General features: G+C 43.6%; 1 protein-coding gene across 1 annotated transcript in view; it reads right to left on the reverse strand.

The window, feature by feature from the left end:
* Nucleotides 1-2,366: 2,366 nt before the first annotated feature.
* SHE (Src homology 2 domain containing E) overlaps nt 2,367-17,902 on the reverse strand; it is a 23,998-nt gene continuing 8,462 nt past the window's right edge. The window contains exons 5-8 of the mRNA XM_011928496.1: nt 8,304-8,609; nt 6,105-6,261; nt 5,517-5,636; nt 2,367-3,624 (exon numbers count right to left, since the gene is read on the reverse strand). Coding sequence (XP_011783886.1) covers nt 3,438-3,624; nt 5,517-5,636; nt 6,105-6,261; nt 8,304-8,609 — 770 coding nt within the window. The 3' untranslated portion in view covers nt 2,367-3,437. The remainder of the gene's footprint in view (nt 3,625-5,516; nt 5,637-6,104; nt 6,262-8,303; nt 8,610-17,902) is intronic.

The raw sequence follows: 17,902 nt of genomic DNA on the forward strand, positions 1-17,902 counted from the left end.
TGCCCAGTCATCACAAGCAGAGTATTTTTTAAAAGAGGTGTGAGTAAGAACAACACTGACACAGCTCTATGAATGCTAAATTCAAGGCAAATTCACTAAAAGACATTCTTCTCACGAGAGAATATCCTGGGAGATGGAGTAACTCAAAGCAATGAGGACTACAGGAAAATACTTGTCTCAAGACAAAATGACAAAAAGCCAAAGCATTCAGAGTTCAGAGAACATGTCACAGAGCTTCAGATCAGCTGGCCAGGGAGGCTTAACAAGGAAGACATTAGGGACACCCTGCTGGGTCTAATTGTTTTTAGAACATATGGAACTTTGTGCCACCACACAGCTGTGAACTCCCTGGTTTTTGTCAGCTTGTGTCACAACCTCAAGAAGAAAACAGTAGCTCACTAACCCCCCCACCTCCCACTTCCCACTAATTTACTGTATTTCTTCTTATAACCTCCTGTACAACGGTAAAGCAACTGGACAATATATAAACTCTGCCTCTCCTCTACTTTTAATTCTATAAAGAATATAGTATGACTTGTCACAGAGAAACAGTATAGAAGCAGCACAATACTGGGCATATGATAGAAGCTCAATAAATACTTAATGTATCTGGCCTGTTTTCAAAATGTTACTTCATTATACATTCATCACAGTTGCTGGGTATGGGCCAAAAATCATTTAGTGCACAAAGAAAAATTGTATAAAGCTTTTAGCATTTATTAAAATTAGAATAACTACTGTATTCCCTTTGTAGAATAAGGTTAAGTAAAAAGGTTTCATTTCTAGAATGTTAAACTAAAGATAAGTTTAACACAATGAATAATTTGTATAAAGAAGATAATAAATATTTGTTGAATGGATGCTGAAAAAACCTTTTAAAATCTTACACTAAAGATATAGTAAATGAACCAATACACATTTAAAACATTCTATCAGTATCTGAAAAAAACATTCCTTCTGGTTGGTTGGTTGCTTGTTGAGACAGGGTCTCACTCTGTCACTCAGGCTGGAGTGCAGTGGTGTGATCATGGCTCGCTGCAGCCTTGACCTTCTGGGCTCAGGTGATCCACCTACCTCAGCCTCCTGAATAGCTGGAACCACAGGCATCCACCACCAGGCCAGGCTAATTTTTTTTTTTTTTTTCCCGAGATGGAGTTTTGCTCTTGTCACCCAGGCTGGAGTGCAGTGGCATGATCTTGGCTCACTACAACCTCTACCTCCTGGGCTCAAGTGATTTTCGTGGCTCAAGTGATTCTCATGTCTCAGCCTCCCAAGTAGCTGGGACTACAGGTGCCCACCACCATGCCCAGCTAACTTTTGTATTTTTAGTAGAGACGGGGTTTCACCATGTTGGCCAGGCTGGTCTCAAACTCCTGACCTCAAATGATCTTCCTGCTTGGGCCTTCCAAAGTGCTAGGATTACAGGTGTGAGCCACCGTGCCTGGCCTAATTTTTGTATTTTTTGTAGAGGTGGGGTTTTGCCATGTTGGCCAGGCTGGTGTCAGAACTCCTGACCTCAGGTGATCTGCCCGCCTCAGGCTCCCAAATTGTTGGGATTACAGGCATGAGCCACCACACCCAGCCTACATTCTTTATTAATAAAATCACTGTGTTCCAGTGAGGAAAAGTTCCTCTTACATTTTTAAAATCAAGGATCACACAACCTTTTGGCTGAGATCTTATCTGAATAAAGAAGCAAAAATTTACTAACCTCTAAATCTTATAGTCAAATATAACTAATAACTAGAAGGGTATACTTTCGTAAAAAATTAACCAAATCAACATTTTGTGTGTATTTATAAGCTACAAAGGTTAAGTTTTGATTGATGACAGTCAGTACATTTGCATATGGGGCAGTTTTGAGACCCAAGTGACCAACCCCAGAATACAGACACATCTGCTGAATATTAATTCTGGAGCCATTCACCATAGTACTCTTCTCACAGTGTGCCATTCCCATGGTTTCTTTTCACAGTAAATAAACTGGTGATATAAGCTCATGATAAATCATAAAGATCCTAATACTATGAATCTTAAGTAACGGTATTTAAGAGAAAACCTCCAGGTCTTTTCAAACACTTCTGTAAAGGACAAGGCAGTCTGTTCAGTACAGAATGAGAGAATCTTTGTGGGCTTTAGAGACCCAGTTCGTACAATCAGATTTCAGGGTTGTATTTTTTAAAAATTTACTACAAACACAAAGCAAATCTAATTTTAGAGACAAAAATTAAAAATTATTCCACAGCAACTAAAATGCCCAATGATGATGAAACAAAAGACACAGAAGTTATATATAATGAATTCAGTAAGAAAACAGTTGTGGAGCTTTGCAAATTTCCAGAATTTTAAAATTCAGAAATGCAATCTTTGTTGTACCTTTTATTCTATAATTCAGAATTCTAATAATCATGCCAATGCTTAACAATATTGGTGATACTTAAACCTGGGATATCTTCCTATTTATGCTTATCTCATTGATTTGCTAAAAAATGAGAAAAATCCATAGAGATTGAGAGAACACACACTTTCTTGGAAAGGCTGACCAACAAAATAATCCTTAGGCCACATTCTGAAGTTGTGAATTTCCATGAACTCTAAAGCTGAATTACGACTTCTGAGGGAGAAATACAACCTTCTTGCCCGTCATTCACACTTTCTACCTCTCATTTATTTCCCCAATAATGAGTCCGATATAACATACTCTTCCAGTCCGCACCATCGTGTGAAAAAGCCACGTGGATTTTTTGTTGGTTTGTTTAGAGACCAGGTATTCCAGGTAATAAGTAGGCACATTTCTGGAGAACTCTGATGCTCCTGAACTCTTGACTGAACTTTCCTGAGGGTCACACCATAAAAAGAACGCCAAACTCCAGAGCTGGAGGCAACAGCTAAATCATGATTTCTTATTGTAGAACTACTTGGCAAGGAAACAAGGGACAGGTCAGAAACAAAGTGTCATGGAATCACTTTAAGACCAAAGACTTGGCCAGGTGCAGTGGCTCACGCCTGCAATCTCAGCAGTTTGGGAGGCTGAGGTGAGTGGATCATTTGAGGTCAGGAGTTTGGGACCAGCCTGACCAACATGGTGAAACCCCGTCTCTACTAAAAATACAAAACAAAAAATTAGCTGGGAGTGGTGGCACGCACTTAATAGTCCCAGCTACTTGGGAGGCTGAGGCAGGAGAAAGGCTTGAACCCAGCAGTCAGAGGTTGCAGTAAGCCAAGACTGTGCCATTGCACTCCAGCCTAGGCGACACAGTGAGACTTTGTCTCAAACAAAACAAAACAAAACCAAACAAAACAAAAGACTCCGACTTTTCAAGGAAGACTCCCATTTTCTAGCAATTGCTAGTCCAGCCTTGTCCTCTGAGATGCTGGTTGTGCGCTGATGGTGCCCTTGCAGGTGCCAGAGGCCCAGGGCTCACAGTGGCTGAACCTTAGTGAAGCTTGCTGTGCACAGGGTAGAGTAAAGTCATGTGTTCTGCCCCTTTGAAAGGCAACTTTTCATTGGAATAATAGTGTACCACTTCAGGGATGCTGTCAAACACGGCGCTTGTCTGATCCAGTGTGTATTTGTTGTCTTTGGTCTGAGCCACTATGATGTGGACACATCCTTGACTAGTCCTAGAATAAAAATCAAGGAGACATGAATGAGTGGGCAGAGGATCCCTCCCACCTGGAAACAACTGCAGCCAGATTCACACTAGGTTGATAGGTTCTCATCCATTCCCGGAATGGTTCTACAAACACAGAAATGCATTTGACACTCTAGTGGAGCTCTCAGAAATTTCAGTCTAAATGCATGTAATCCTTGAGTGGTTTATCCTTATTACATATGAGTCATCAGGTACTGGAACAAAGAAAACAAAAAGAATGCCAAGTCCCTTCTAGCCCTCAAACTGCAAAACCCGTGCTTACGCCCAAGCACGAGGCTACTAAGGTGAGAGAGAAACTCATCCTCAGCTGGGCATGGTGGCTCAGACCTGTAATCCCAGCACTGTGGGAGGCCAAAGTGGGCAGATGACTTGAGGTCAGGAGTTCAAGACCAGCCTGGCCAATATGGTAAAACCCCACCTCTACTAAAAAATACAAAAAAAGGCCGGGTACGGTGGCTCAAGCCTGTAATCCCAGCACTTTGGGAGGCCGAGACGGGCAGATCACGAGGTCAGGAGATAGAGACCATCCTGGCTAACACGGTGAAACCCCGTCTCTACTAAAAAATACAAAAAACTAGAAACTACCGGGCGAGGTGGCGGCGCCTGCAGTCCCAGCTACTCGGGAGGCTGAGGCAGGAGAATGGCGTGAACCCGGGAGGCGGAGCTTGCAGTGAGCTGAGATCCGGCCACAGCACTCTAGCCTGGGTGACAGAGCGAGACTCTGTCTCAAAAAAAAAAAAAAAAAATACAAAAAAATTAGCCAGGCGTGGTGGCAGGCACCTGTAATCCCAGCTACTTGGGAGGCTGAGGCAGGAGAATCACTTGAACCCAGGAGGCAAAGGTTGTAGTGAGCTGAGATTATGCCACTGCATTCTGGCCTAGGCAACAGTCAGACTCAACCTCAAAAACAAAAAAACAAAAGAAACTCATCCTTCTCACCACAGCTAAAAGGACATATGTAAGGGTTCTTCTTCCCTTTTTTTCCCAAAAAGGACACATAAATAATAATAATAACCATTTCCTCCCCTCGCATCTGGAAAGACCATTCCTGGTTGTATAAAATGAAAGCTGGCACAGAAAGCTCAAAGATTTAATCCACAAGCACCAATTTCAGGAACACAGTCGAGCTATTCCTGGTATTGTATATCTGGTGGCCTATCCCATTTTCTGAGCCATATTGCTCAACTCCCCCGCCCCACTCTGTTCTTCTCCAGCCTGATTGTTTCAGCTGCAGGGGCTCAGCTTCCTCAGGAAGGAAATGCTGTTAGAGCTCTTGACAATGATCCTCCAATACAGGGCCACTGAACTCACAGAGCAGTGAGAATTTCCATGATACACACTCCACCAGGCCTACCAGGCAAAAGTGAATTTTCTGTGTACGATCAGACGGGGGAGCAACAGGCAAGTTAGCATTTCCTTCTTTACCAGAAGAAACTGGTGTCAAAATTGCAGTTGGCATTTTGACAATCAATGGGGATCTTTATTTATTAAAGTCCCCAATACTAGGCAATAAAAGAAAAATGACTGTACTACCCTGTTATAAATAATTCTTTTCATCAGGAATTATTTCTCTACTGAGAGGACCTACTCCAGATTAGGTAATGTAAGGTACAAATTGACTAATGCACAAAGATAATGCAATAAGACCTTCATTATCGTAATAGATAATGGAGGCATTTACCCAATACCAATTTTGCATTCTCATCCGAGTGTCTCATGTTCCATTGTCCAAACAAATGCCTCTTGTTTTCTGCAATGCACACTCCTGTGAACCACCTTCACAGTATGTCTTTTTTGACTAGAAGACTCACACAGTGTTCCTTCCCCTTGGAGATGAGGAAAGCCATGGGGCTTACTTACTTTAGGGCAATGGAGTACCTGCTGTTCCCTGATTCACTATTTCGAACCAGGTAACCAGCTTCTTTGCAGGGCTGTAGTCGACTCTCAGCCTCAGCACGGCTGATGGCACCATGATACCAGCTGAAAAATGGGGGTGGAAGAGGGGAAGGCACCATGAGTGTCAAAATACAAATCCAGACTGGGCATCGTTCCATAAAGCGTTGTTTGAAATGAACTTCTGGCAGAGATGCAACAGCCTGAACTAGATCCTACTTCACATTCAGAACAGACAAAATGCAGATCTGGGTGATCCCGGATCATAAAGCCTATCAATCATACAAGAGTGAGTTAACGGCGCTAGTGTCATTTCAACAGTTTTCACTCTCTACAGAAGAATAAGATTTACAATGAGCTTGTTGAGATGCAGTGCACGTTCCATTTTGCACAATGCACTGGGCTTTGAAGATGGGTTTTCACTAAAAGCCCCATCCAGGTAACCATTCATTAACAAAAATAATCATGTGAAATGGGCCAGTGTGCTCCCCGATACAAATCTGTCAGTAAGCTCCCAGCTATTGTCTGTTACAAGGGTCTGAGGAGGAGACTCACGGCTGCTTCTCCAGGGGCAGGCCCGGGTCCACTTTCTCCCCCTCACTGTGGTCCGAGAGGGCTGGCTTTAGGATCTTCTGGGTCCAGCTCTTCTGCCGGTGGTGCTGCCTCACTGTCTCCTCCTTGACGGAAGGTCGCTCAGCTCCTTCAAACTGGACTGGAAGAAAGACTCCATTTAACATCGCAGGCCACTGGGGTAATCCATGTAAACTCCAAAGGGAAAAATCCTCCTTGCTTGCCTTGGCTCAGGAAAGAAGCATTTTTCCCCTTTAACTATAATATACTGCAAAGTACCCTGGCTAGCTGAGCTCCTGCTGTCTTTGATATCTTATCACACTGCTAGCATCCCACATACAGACACTTTTTCTGTAAAATATTCATCGGTATAAAACAGTTTTAGATTATGAGAGGAAACCACTTTAATATATTTCAACATGGACTTTTGAAAAACTTGTGGTTTTGCGGCCAGGCACAGTGGCTCATGCCTGTAATCCCAGCACTTCAGGAGGCCAAAGCAGGTGGAACACAAGGTCAAGAGATCGAGACCATCCTGGCTAACCTGGCGAAACCCCGTCTCTACTAAAACTACAAAAATTAGCTGGGCGTGGTGGTACGTGCCTATAGTCCCAACTATTGGGAGACTGAGGCAGAAGAATCATTTGAACCCAGGAGGCAGAGGTTGCAGTGAGCCGAGATCGCGCCACTGCACTCCAGCCTGGCAACAGAGCGAGACTGTCTCAAAAAGAAAAGTCAAACTATTTTTCGTTTCGCTATGTTTAGAATAAAAGATTAAACACAGTTACAGGTAATAGTTACAGGTAATGAATCCTTGCAAGAATGTGTACCATCCTATAAAACCAAACCAACAGTTTTTAATATGAAATAATAAAGCAAAAATAAAAGACAACTCAGAAACAGAAAGAGACTACCAAATAATACATCTGAGATGCCATGACACCTAGGCTGGACAGAAGGAGATGAAACGGCAGCACCTGGTACAGGACTGAGAGATGAGCAGGTACCCGAGAAGGCGACTCAAATCAAATGAAACTGACTCCAGGCTGGGCACAGTAGCTCTTGCCTGTAATCCCAGCACTTTGGGAGGCTGAGGTGAGAGGAACGCTTGAGCTCAGGAGTTCAAGACCCACCTGGGCAGCATAGTGAGACCCCATCTCTAAAAAATTAAAGAAAAATCCGGGAGTGGTGGTACACACCTGTAGTCCCAGCTCTTTGTGGGGGGCTGAGGTGAGAGGACTGCCTGAGCTCAGGAGGTTGAGGATGCAGTGAGCCATGATTGCACCAACACACTCCAGCCTGGGTGACAGAGTGAGACCCTGTCTCAAAAAACAAGAAAAAAGACAAAAACTGACCCAATTGCTTGTTATCAAATATATTACCTTCTCCCTTCACATTGGTTATATATATATTTTTTTTTTGAGACGGAGTCTCGCTCTGTCACCCAGGCTGGAGTTCAGTGGGGTGATCTCAGCTCACTGCAACCTCCACCTCCCGGGTTCAAGCAATTCTCCTGTCTTAGCCTCTCAAGCTGTAGCTGGGACTACAGGTGTGCGCCACAACACCCAGCTAACTTTTGTATTTCTAGTAGAGATGGGGTTTCACCATGTTGGCGGGATGGTCTCCATCTCTTGACCTAGTGATCCGCCCACCTCGGCCTCTCAAAGTGCTAGGATTACAGACATGAGCCACCACGCCCAGCCTGGTTATACCTTTGTATTATTATTATTATTATTGAGTCAGAATCTTGCTCTGTCGCCCAGGCTGGAGTGCACTGGCATCATCTTGGCTCACTGCAACCTCCCCACCTCTTGGGTTCAAGCAATTCTCCTGTCTCAGCCTGCCCAGTAGCTGGGATTATAGGTGCCCGCCACCAGGCCCAGCTCATTTTTGTGTTTTTAGTAGATATGGAGTTTCGTCATGTTGGCCAGGCTGATCTTGAACTCCTGGGGTCAAGTGATCCGCCTGCCTTGCCCTCCCAAAGTGACTTGGATTACAGGCACAAACCACCCGCCCAGCCAGGTGTGTTCTTCCAATGGTCATTTCAGGCATTTCCAAAACAGCTGCACACTGAAAAGAGAAAGGAATATAAAGGTACCCACAAGTTAAAAAACAAATGTCGGGCCGGTGCGGTGGCTGGAAGCCTGAAGTCACACTGGGGCGGGCCTGGCCTGGCGCCCTCACCTGACAGAGCCCGCACGATCTGCTCCTTCTTCCACTCCCACGGCTGCTCATACTCAGCCGCGGGCCGCTCATCGTTCTCAGGCAGCCGGCTGTCAGGGGGCCGTACCTTCCCCTCTGCCCTGGGCCCCCCTTCTGCAGGCTCGTAGGGAGTGTCGTACAGCTGTGGCGGCTTCCCCAGGAGGTCCTTGGAACTCCGTCTTTTGGCCAAGGTCTCTGACTTCAGGCCACCCTCTGCAGGTTCACAGGGACTGTCAAGTAGCTGGAGAGCCTTCACCAGGGGATCTTTGGAACCCCGTCGTCTAATTTCTGAAAAACACATACCATACACAATGCCTTGAAAGCAAAGGTGCCATAAAAGGTGCCATAAAAGCCTCATTAACCCAATTACCTCAGCACCTCTGTCTGTCTGTCTGAGGTGGCAGATAACTCCAAGATTGTTTCCTGATGGGCTGATTACTTCTCAGCTGTGTTACAAAAGCAAAATGAAGGTGCCTAAAACTTCTTCCCTCCAGCTGCCTGAGTCAGATAATGGGATCCACTTTTTTTTTTTCCTTTGAGATGGAGTCTTGCTCTGTCGCCCAGGCTGGAGTGCACTGGTGAGATCCCAGTTCACTGCAACCTCCGCCTCCTGGGTTCAGGCCATTCTCCTGCCTCAGCCTCCCAAGCAGCTGGGACTACAGGCGCCTGCCACCACGCCCGGCTAATTTTTTTTTTTTTTTTGTATTTTTAGTAGGGATGGGGTTTCACTGTGTTAGGCAGGATGGTCTCGATCTGACCTCATGATCCGCCCACTCCGGCCTTCCAAAGTGCTGGGATTACAGACGTGAGCCACCGCGCTGGCTGGCATCCACTTTTAGGGTAGGAGATTACATCTGAAGACAATCACACCTCTGGGGTGCCACTTGCAGTTTGTAAGTAGTGGCCTCAGGGTGACCTGCTTAAGTTCCAGGTTTTGGTGTCTGCTCTGAGTATAGCTCACCTTCAAAGTTTTTATATCTTGTCAGGAAGCCCAGATAAAAGAATTGTAATAAAATGGACTGCAAGTCAAAAATGCATTTAATACATCTAATCTACTCAGTGTCATGGTTTAGCCTAGCCCACCTTAAACGAACACATTAGCCCACAGCTGGACACGATCATCTGACACAAAGCTCATTTTGTAATAAAGTTTTGAATATCTCATGTAATCTACTGAATGCTGAAAGTAAACACCAGAATGGCTGTATGCGACTCAAAGTACAATTTCTACTGAATGCATATCACTTTTGCACCACTGTAAAGGTTGAAAATTGTAAGTCAAACCACAGTAAGTCAGGGACTGTCTGGATATTCAAAGCACTGCTGCATATACACTGAGGTAAAGCATTTACGTGCATTAGTCAGAATTCTTGACTCCTATGCAGTTTCAATAAACTGGGGGAAGCCAGACACATTTACAAATAATATGTATTGGGCTAATAACTCCAGGGTAAATCAAAGTAAAAGAAGTGTTACAAGGAAAACCAGTAATAACAACTCAGCAGCTAACATTTATCGATGGCTTACCATGTGTGAAGCACTATTCTAAGTGTCTAGTAACTTTCACAATCACTCTGCGATTATGGGATATCATTATTTATTATAGAAGAGAAAACTGAAGCACAAAGAGTTTAAGGAAATTGCCTAAACCAGTAAGTGCCAAAGCCTGGATTCAGAAGCAGGAAGTTGGGCTCTAAAAGCTATACTCTTTAGCCACTACACTTGGATTGACTCCAAGTGGAAGAGAAATGGAAGATGAGTTGACTTTGATAGAGAAGGTCATTTCCAGTGGAGGAAGCTGCATGAGTGAAGATATGGAGGTGGGAACGACAGAGGTCTTGTTCCATAATGAGGAGCTGAGAGATGAGTCTAAAGGCCAGAAGGCCACAAAGGAGAGAGGCAATGGGTAGTGAGACAAGCAGCTGGAAGCATAGGCAAGCTAGGTGCCAAGGTGTAGACATTTTAAAAGTAAGGACACAAAGTTTAGACGGTTGTGTATGTAATACAAAACCATTATAAGGTTTTTTTTTTTTTTTTTTTTTTTTTTTAGCAAGGAATAACAATTACATGTGTGTTTCACTGGAAGATAACTCTAACCATGGTGTACAGGACAGAGTAAATCAGAAAGGTACAGTCTGAACTGGGGCATAAAAATAGATGGAAAAAACCAGATGCAAACCAACCAACTACTAGCTAGCTAACCAGCCAGCCAGCCACAGTGAAAAGGAACTAGGAGCACAGGGTGGTGAGCATCCTGGGGTCAAGGGGCCTTGCCAGGTAGACTTAGAGATGGCTGGAGTCTGGACAACCAGAGCTGGTGATGCAGAGTCTACATTACAGACCAACAGAAGCGTCATTTTTGTGGCTCTTCTAAACGCCCATCAGGAAGCCTTCAAACCATCCTCTACCTGGTCATAGTCAAGGAGAAACTTTCTATATGCAGATATCTCATCTCATCTCTTAACACCTCATAAGCTCCCGACTGTCTACTTAAGAAGTGAAGAGGCCGGGCGTGGTGGTTCACGCCTGTAATCCCAGCACTTTGGGAGGCCAAGGTTGGCGGATCACAAGGTCAGGAGATCGAGACCATCCTGGTGAACACAGTGAAACCCTGTTTCTACTAAAAATACAAAAAATTAGCTGGGCGTGGTGGTGGGCACCTGTAGTCCCAGCTACTCGGGAGGCTGAGGCAGGAGAATCATGTGAACCTGGGAGGTGGAGGTTGCAGCGAGCCAAGATCGCGCCACTGCACTCCAGCCCGGCAGACAGAGCCAGACTTTGTCTCAAAAAAAAAAAAAGAAGTGAAGAACACTTAGAACGGCATGGGAGGCTTATATGAGTAGGTCACTGTCTTTCTCCCCAATTTCTCGACACTACCCTGCTCCATCTCTCCACAATTCAACTCTTTGCTCTGACCAATGTTCTATAGTTCCTTGCATACTACACTGTCTTGAGCCCACCAGTGTCCTGGCAATCTTGCAATCCTTTACAATCTAACTCAGCATCTTCTCCTCTCTGGAGAAGCCTTTCCTGCCCACCTTCTTCTCTGATGCCCCACAGAGTCGATCAGGTGCTAAGGCTGGACCAACCCACTCTTACCCTGCTCTTCTCCCACTGCATCCATTTATATGTTGATGCATTTGTATTTTCAATTTGGTGGAGTCTGCCAGGGCAGAGACCACCATATCTTGTTTATTATTGCAGGACATATCATTGTGCTAAATAATGATTGGACGGATGGATGGGAGGAGAGGGAGGGGAGGGAGCTGTAGAATGTCTCCAGGCAGGTGACAGTGTGGATCTGGACGAATATGTCAAGGGGTTAACAAATGGATCGTTGTGAATATTGTGAGAATGAAAGCAATCACAAGAGAAAAGGAGGGTAGATTGAAAACAAGAGAGGATCAAAGGCAGAATCTGGGACTCCTTCAGTTAAGGGTGGCTGGAAGGAGAGGTGCCAGCCAAGAAGGCTGAGGGGTCAGGTGAGGAGGAAGAGGCTCAAGAGACCGCAGGGCCACAGACACAAAGAGTGGAAAGACTTTCTATTTGTAACACTTCAAAACAGGCATGGGGATGGGCCGTGGAGAAATACCACTGACTCATTAAGACCTCTATAACAAAAAGAGGGCAACAAATCAGGGAAGCATTATTAAAATCAGGACACCAAATTCAAAAGCGCAAAACTTAGGTACAGGCTGAGGTTATAGTTCTCTGCTGACTAGGGGCTGTCAGCAGCTGTCTCAAATTCTGTGCAGGGACCGCTCATTGAAATCACCTGGGGGCTTTAATGCATACTGCTTTAACCACCATAGGTTCGGACTGGATTGGTCTGGGGCGCAGTGTGGGAGTCAGAGTGTAAAAATTCCCCAGGTGATTCTAAAGAGCAGCTAAACCTGAGAACCACTTCCACACCTCCTGGGTGCCCACAGTCCCCATCCTGCTTCCTCGTGCTCCAGAGCCTATCTGTCATTGCTAGTCCCATCCTGAGGAGAAAGGTACTGCTTGTGTCTACAACTTCCACATCAGAATGTAAGAGTCGGAAGAACTGTCCCTGGCCCCCACCCCCAGGCCAGGCCAGGTATCTGGGGTTGTCTGAGGTCAGAGCTGCATCTCCTGAGTTCCTGGACTCTCAATCCTACAGCTTTTCTTCTTCATTGCTTACTCCAAACGGAGATATGGAAAACAAGAAACAAAAACATACTCTGTTCTTGGTTCAATTAAGACAAGGCTGTAATTTTTTTAAAAGGAACTTTTCTAAAGAACTAAGAAAAGGGAAGCAGAAAACACAAAGGAGTTCGAAGGATGAACATAGAATAGAATTTTTAGGTTTCTAATCATAGTTTACACTCAGTTGAGACCATCTGGCACAGGCTGGGGAAACCCTTTCCCAAGGTCCTCGCTGCAATTCTGCCCCAGCTAAACTAAAAGGAAAAAGAGGTGATTCCAACCTTAAGACAGAAGGAGCCCTGCTCACAAGGACATTTCAATACATTTGGATTAAAATGATGTACAGGGTGGACGGGCAGTGTTCCCACCAGGCCCTCCAGCCCACCTCCCCTAAAATAAAATAAAATGATGTATAGTGATTAGAATCTTCAGTTATTACACATGTGTTTTGAGTTTTTACTTTTGCAATGAGGTCCTTCTATTTAGACAGTCTCCCCATACTTAAAGTTCTGGGAGATACACAAAGCATGGAGTTGAGAATGCTTTCGTGCAGGATCCTGGGATTAGGCAAAATCTGCAAACTGCTATCATCTTTTGAATCAATGTTTAATTAGGGGGAGAAAGGGCTTGAGCACAGGCCTCCCCTCCCCATACCACCCACCCCCTTCAAGGGGAGTAACCTTCCAGTCCATTCCAACACCTGGCTGCCCCCAAACCTGAGGCGCCATAGAAACAGAAACAATCGTGGGGCTGCAAGCCGACCCTTCCTGCAGGGAGAATAGCCCCTGACGTGCAGAGCTGGCTCCAAGAGGAAACGAGCCTGAGAAGGAGGAAATGGCAAGAGGAAGCTACACCCTGGCTGCCGATAGAGGCCATTTACCACAGCAGACAACAGAATGCAGGGGACGGGTAGCAGATAAACACTCATTTGCGCCTGGGGCTGAAGCTCAGGACTGACCTGCACCTACTAAAAACATGCAGTTGGTTGGTGTGAAACATTATAGGGGCCCAAAATTTTCCCTTCTCAATCCCCAACTCGCAGGTAATTATGCCATTCACACGAAAACAAGAAAGTCTTCGCAGAAGACTAAGATTTTCTTTTACTAAATTAATTGTAGTTAGCAGTAAGTATTGCCCTATATAGTCCAGAACGCTCTATGAAAATAGAATTGTCTCTGGAGTGTCTAACTCATGGCTGTATTGACTAGGTATACCAGTCATGCAGTAGTTATGGTGAGGCCAGTTATTACCAACTCCAGAGTCCATGCCTTATGCTCAAATGATTTCATGTAAAATGTTAATTCCAATTTCCAAATAATGTGCCTTTTTCCCTAATTCATTTTAATCCATTTCATGTTTCCAAAACATTAAACTGAGAGCTTCTTAAGACTCTATTTTCCTTCTGGCATCAGAAACAGGGCTGTTTGGCAATTTTTTACTCACATCTTTGATCAGTGCTCAAGCTTGTAAAATCACTTTAATATTTTCTTACTGAATAAATCTAAACATCTGAACAAAAGCAGGTATAATTCAGAAACCCTGAAATTTAGCAAGGAGAATAAAGACAAATCAAAACCAGTATTCATTTGCACTTTTTTCCATAAGGTTTTTTTCTGTTTAAATCACAGGCAAAGATGGACAAAAATTTTTTTTTTTTTAGAGATGGGGTCTCACGATGTTGGCTAGGTTGGTCTTGAACTCCTGGTCTCAACTGATCCTCTCACCTTGGCCTCCCAGAGTGCTAGAATTACATGCATGAGCCACTGGGCCTGGCCAGATGGCCATAATAGCTTTTTTTTTTTTTTTTTAATGGAGACTCGAACAGTGAGGTTCTCTTTTAGATTTGGCTATTTAAACAAACCAACAAAATCATTTGGAAGTAAAAATAAAATTTTAAAAATAATCTTCGACTGGAGCTCAAAAGCTAAAACTACAGCTTGCTGAATGACATGGTATTTTCAGTTGTGTAATTTGGACAAATTATTTAATCTTTCTGAACCTAGGTTTCCTCAACCGTATAAAGAAACCCACTTGCAAGGTGGCTCACTTTGTGGCTGGCAATCCCAGTACTTTGGGAGGCCGAGGCACGAGCATCACCTGAGGTCAGGAGTTTGAGACCAGTCTGACCAACATGGTGAAACCCTGTCTCTACTAAAAATACAATAATTAGCCAGGTGTGGTGGCAGGCGCCTGTAATCCCAGCTACTTGGGAGGCTGAGGCAGGAGAATCACTTGAACCCGGGAGGCAGAGGTTGCAGTGAGCTGAGATTGCATTCCAGCCTGGGCAACACAGCAAGACTCCGTCTCAACAAACAAACAAAACACTTTACAGGGTTGTTGCAAGACTTAGTGAGGTAATTTGGCCAGGCTGGTACCTAGTAAGCTCTCAATTTACAGCTGTATGACATCAACTGCGGAAAGAATCCTCATGCTAACTAGCCAATGGGAACTTTCAAAGACCCATCAAACGCTAACGTTTCAAAGTGGTGGCTAAAACTCCTAATGCTAGACTATATAGAATATTTCTGCTAAATATTTAGCTAAATATTTTAGCTAGACTATTTAGTTGAAATATTCCTGTGAATTTAGCAGAAAAACAACAGAGGTTTATATGAATATTGCCTTGTATTCAGTCATATCTTTTTATGAACAATCCTCTAGATAAATCTCAGTGATAATTTACTCATAAATTCATAAATTCTTAATTTTTAAAAGAGCAAAGTTTTGGGGGGACCCAGGGAGCCTGGGTCCCATAGCGATTTGGCCACACGAAAGCCATGGGCTTCTCTGGGTTTCCTCTGCCCCTGAGGTAGATGCTGGCTCCTATTCTCAACTTCATGGCACTTAATCATGCTTTTCAATGACTTATTTTCTTTGCTGGTGTTAGGTCTGTTTCCCCCTTAGGTTGTGAAGTCCAAGGGCAGAAATCATGTGGGTCTTGTTTCCTGTATGCCCAGAGCTCAGGACAGGGACTAGTACATAACAAATAAACTCCCAAGAAATATTTGTTGGGTATTCTAAAACAACATATGGGCAGTATTCCACACACCTAAGATACTGTTAAAACCAGGCCTGTAATTCCCATTTCACTGGTAGAAAAAAGGCAATACAGAGAATGGCAACACAGATTTAACCACTCCACAGTTTAACTGTGTTCATTAAAATCCTTTGCATCTCCAGAAATGCTGAAACAAGTAAAAAAAAAATCTCTATCGTTTCTCAAGAAAGACGGGAAATTTCTGAACTTGGACTTGACAATCAGGTACACAAGGAGCAAACTGAATCAAAAAGTAAAGGGTTTAAAAAACAAAAAACAAAAGCCCAGCAGCAAATCTTTTATTTCTAGCTTCCGATAAACTCACTTCCTGTTATTCTGTCCAGCTTCTAATCTATGGGTAGAATAAGAGGTAGAGTCTCTACACTGATTTCGAATATTCGAAATGAAGAAACTTTAAAATCCACAAATAAAATTTTTTTAAAGTTAAGAGCAAAGTATACTTAGATCACTAGTTTAGAAAGTTAGTAATTTGGATTTTTAATAAATTTGAATTTATTTGCCAATTGAATATATTAATTTTGTATTCCTAAATGAATTTATTTTCAGAAATTGTTTAAAACAGATCATGGAACTTAATACACCCTCAAATATTAAATGCTAGTGATTATTATTACATTTATTCCATGTTGGACAATTTTGACTTCTGAAGACAACATTCTTGGTTGGGCGGAAAGATGCCTCACTTATGGGTGAAGTTTACGGTGGTTTTGCATATGGCATTTCAAGTGTGTCCTGAACGCCATGTGGTGTCGGGAACAGACCACTCAATGTGGAGTGGGAGATCCGGGTGCTAATTCCTGCTCTGTCTCTTAAAACATCTCCTGAACACAGGCAAGCCCGAATCCCTTTGATCTTGCTTTTTTTCACCCTGTCATGAGGGGGACAGCATTGTAGTCCCCTAGCTTACAGAGCTCTTGTGGGAATTACATGAAAAAACAAACAAAAAAACCACCAAAATTATATTCATTTTTATAAAATCACAGCACGTTCCCTCTTATCAGTGCAGCTCTCAAAATAAACAGATGTATGGTATAAACTACCTACTTTAGTTAAAGAAAAAGATAAGAATAATAACCCAAGGACAAAGAAAGGTGAATCACAATTAAGCATAGAACTAAGAAAATCCTTTCCCTCAATTTTATGTAAAAGTAAATCCTTTTCCCTATTCCTTTCAAGGCTCTGATGTTTTTTAAAACTCTGACAGTTCATTTTCACTTCCTTTCATTCACAGATTTCATTAGGGGTCACAGTCCAGTGACCTTCAGGGTCACAGCCTGGCCAGGGTACACCCTCCCCACACGGACTGCCTTATCTCTGTAAGCAGAGAAGCAGGAAGCGGAGCCAGGCTTTCCTGTTCCAGCTGGTTTTCATTCTGAAGCCTGTCTTGGCCCTTTCCAGTATGCTGCTGCTACCCTCTGCTCAACTCTTCTGAGACTATACTTACAGAACCTGAGCTTGACAGCTCTTCAATCTGTTCTAAACAGAAGAGACAGAGTCTTTCATGTGGGACCAGTTACTCTTCCCAGGCATGAAACCCACAAGATTCAAATAAGGCTCCCTTGAGTCAGCACTCAGCAACTACATTTTTCATTATGGATGGAAGAATGTTTAAGGAAAACTAGATGAATACATAAAGTTCACAAATAACTCTATATTATTTCTATTTAAGTATCATTTATATCAATTTAATTATGACTAAAAGGGTAAAGTTTGACACTAAGAATGACAGAGTGACTGCTTAGCTCACAAACTGGAATTGTTCTGACTTGAAAAGTTACAAGATTAGTCTTTGGTTTTAGGTGGTTTGCCTTGAATGGCTTGGTTTACAGCAGTTTTGTTTTTTTTTTTTTTGAGACAGAATTTCGCTCTTGTTGGCCAGGCTGGAGTGCAATGGCATGATCTCGGCTTACCACAACCTCTGCCTCGCGAGTTCAAGCGATTCTCCTGCCTCAGCCTCCTGAATAGCTGGAATTACAGGCATGCACCATGATGCCGGCTAATTTTTTGTATTTTTAGTAGAGACGGGATTTCTCCATGTTGGTCAGGCTGATCTTGAACTCCCAAACTCAGGTGATCCGCCCACCTCGGCCTCCAAAAGTGCTGGGATTACAGGCGTGAGCCACCACACCCGGCCAGCAGTGATTGTTAATTATTGCTTAGTAATTAAACTTTTGGTTCCAATATTGTAGAACTTGAGAAAGTCTTCTACTACAAAATGCAGAATTGCATCATATTTGCAATTTTTTTTTAAGACAGAATTTCATTCCTGTTGCCCAGGCTAGAGTGCAATGGCGTGATCTCAGCTCACTGCAATCTCCACCTCCCAGGTTCAAGCGATTCTCCTGCCTCAGCCTCC

Source organism: Colobus angolensis, unplaced genomic scaffold (assembly GCF_000951035.1).
Source record: "Colobus angolensis palliatus isolate OR3802 unplaced genomic scaffold, Cang.pa_1.0 Scaffold77, whole genome shotgun sequence".
Lineage (NCBI taxonomy): Eukaryota > Metazoa > Chordata > Mammalia > Primates > Cercopithecidae > Colobus > Colobus angolensis.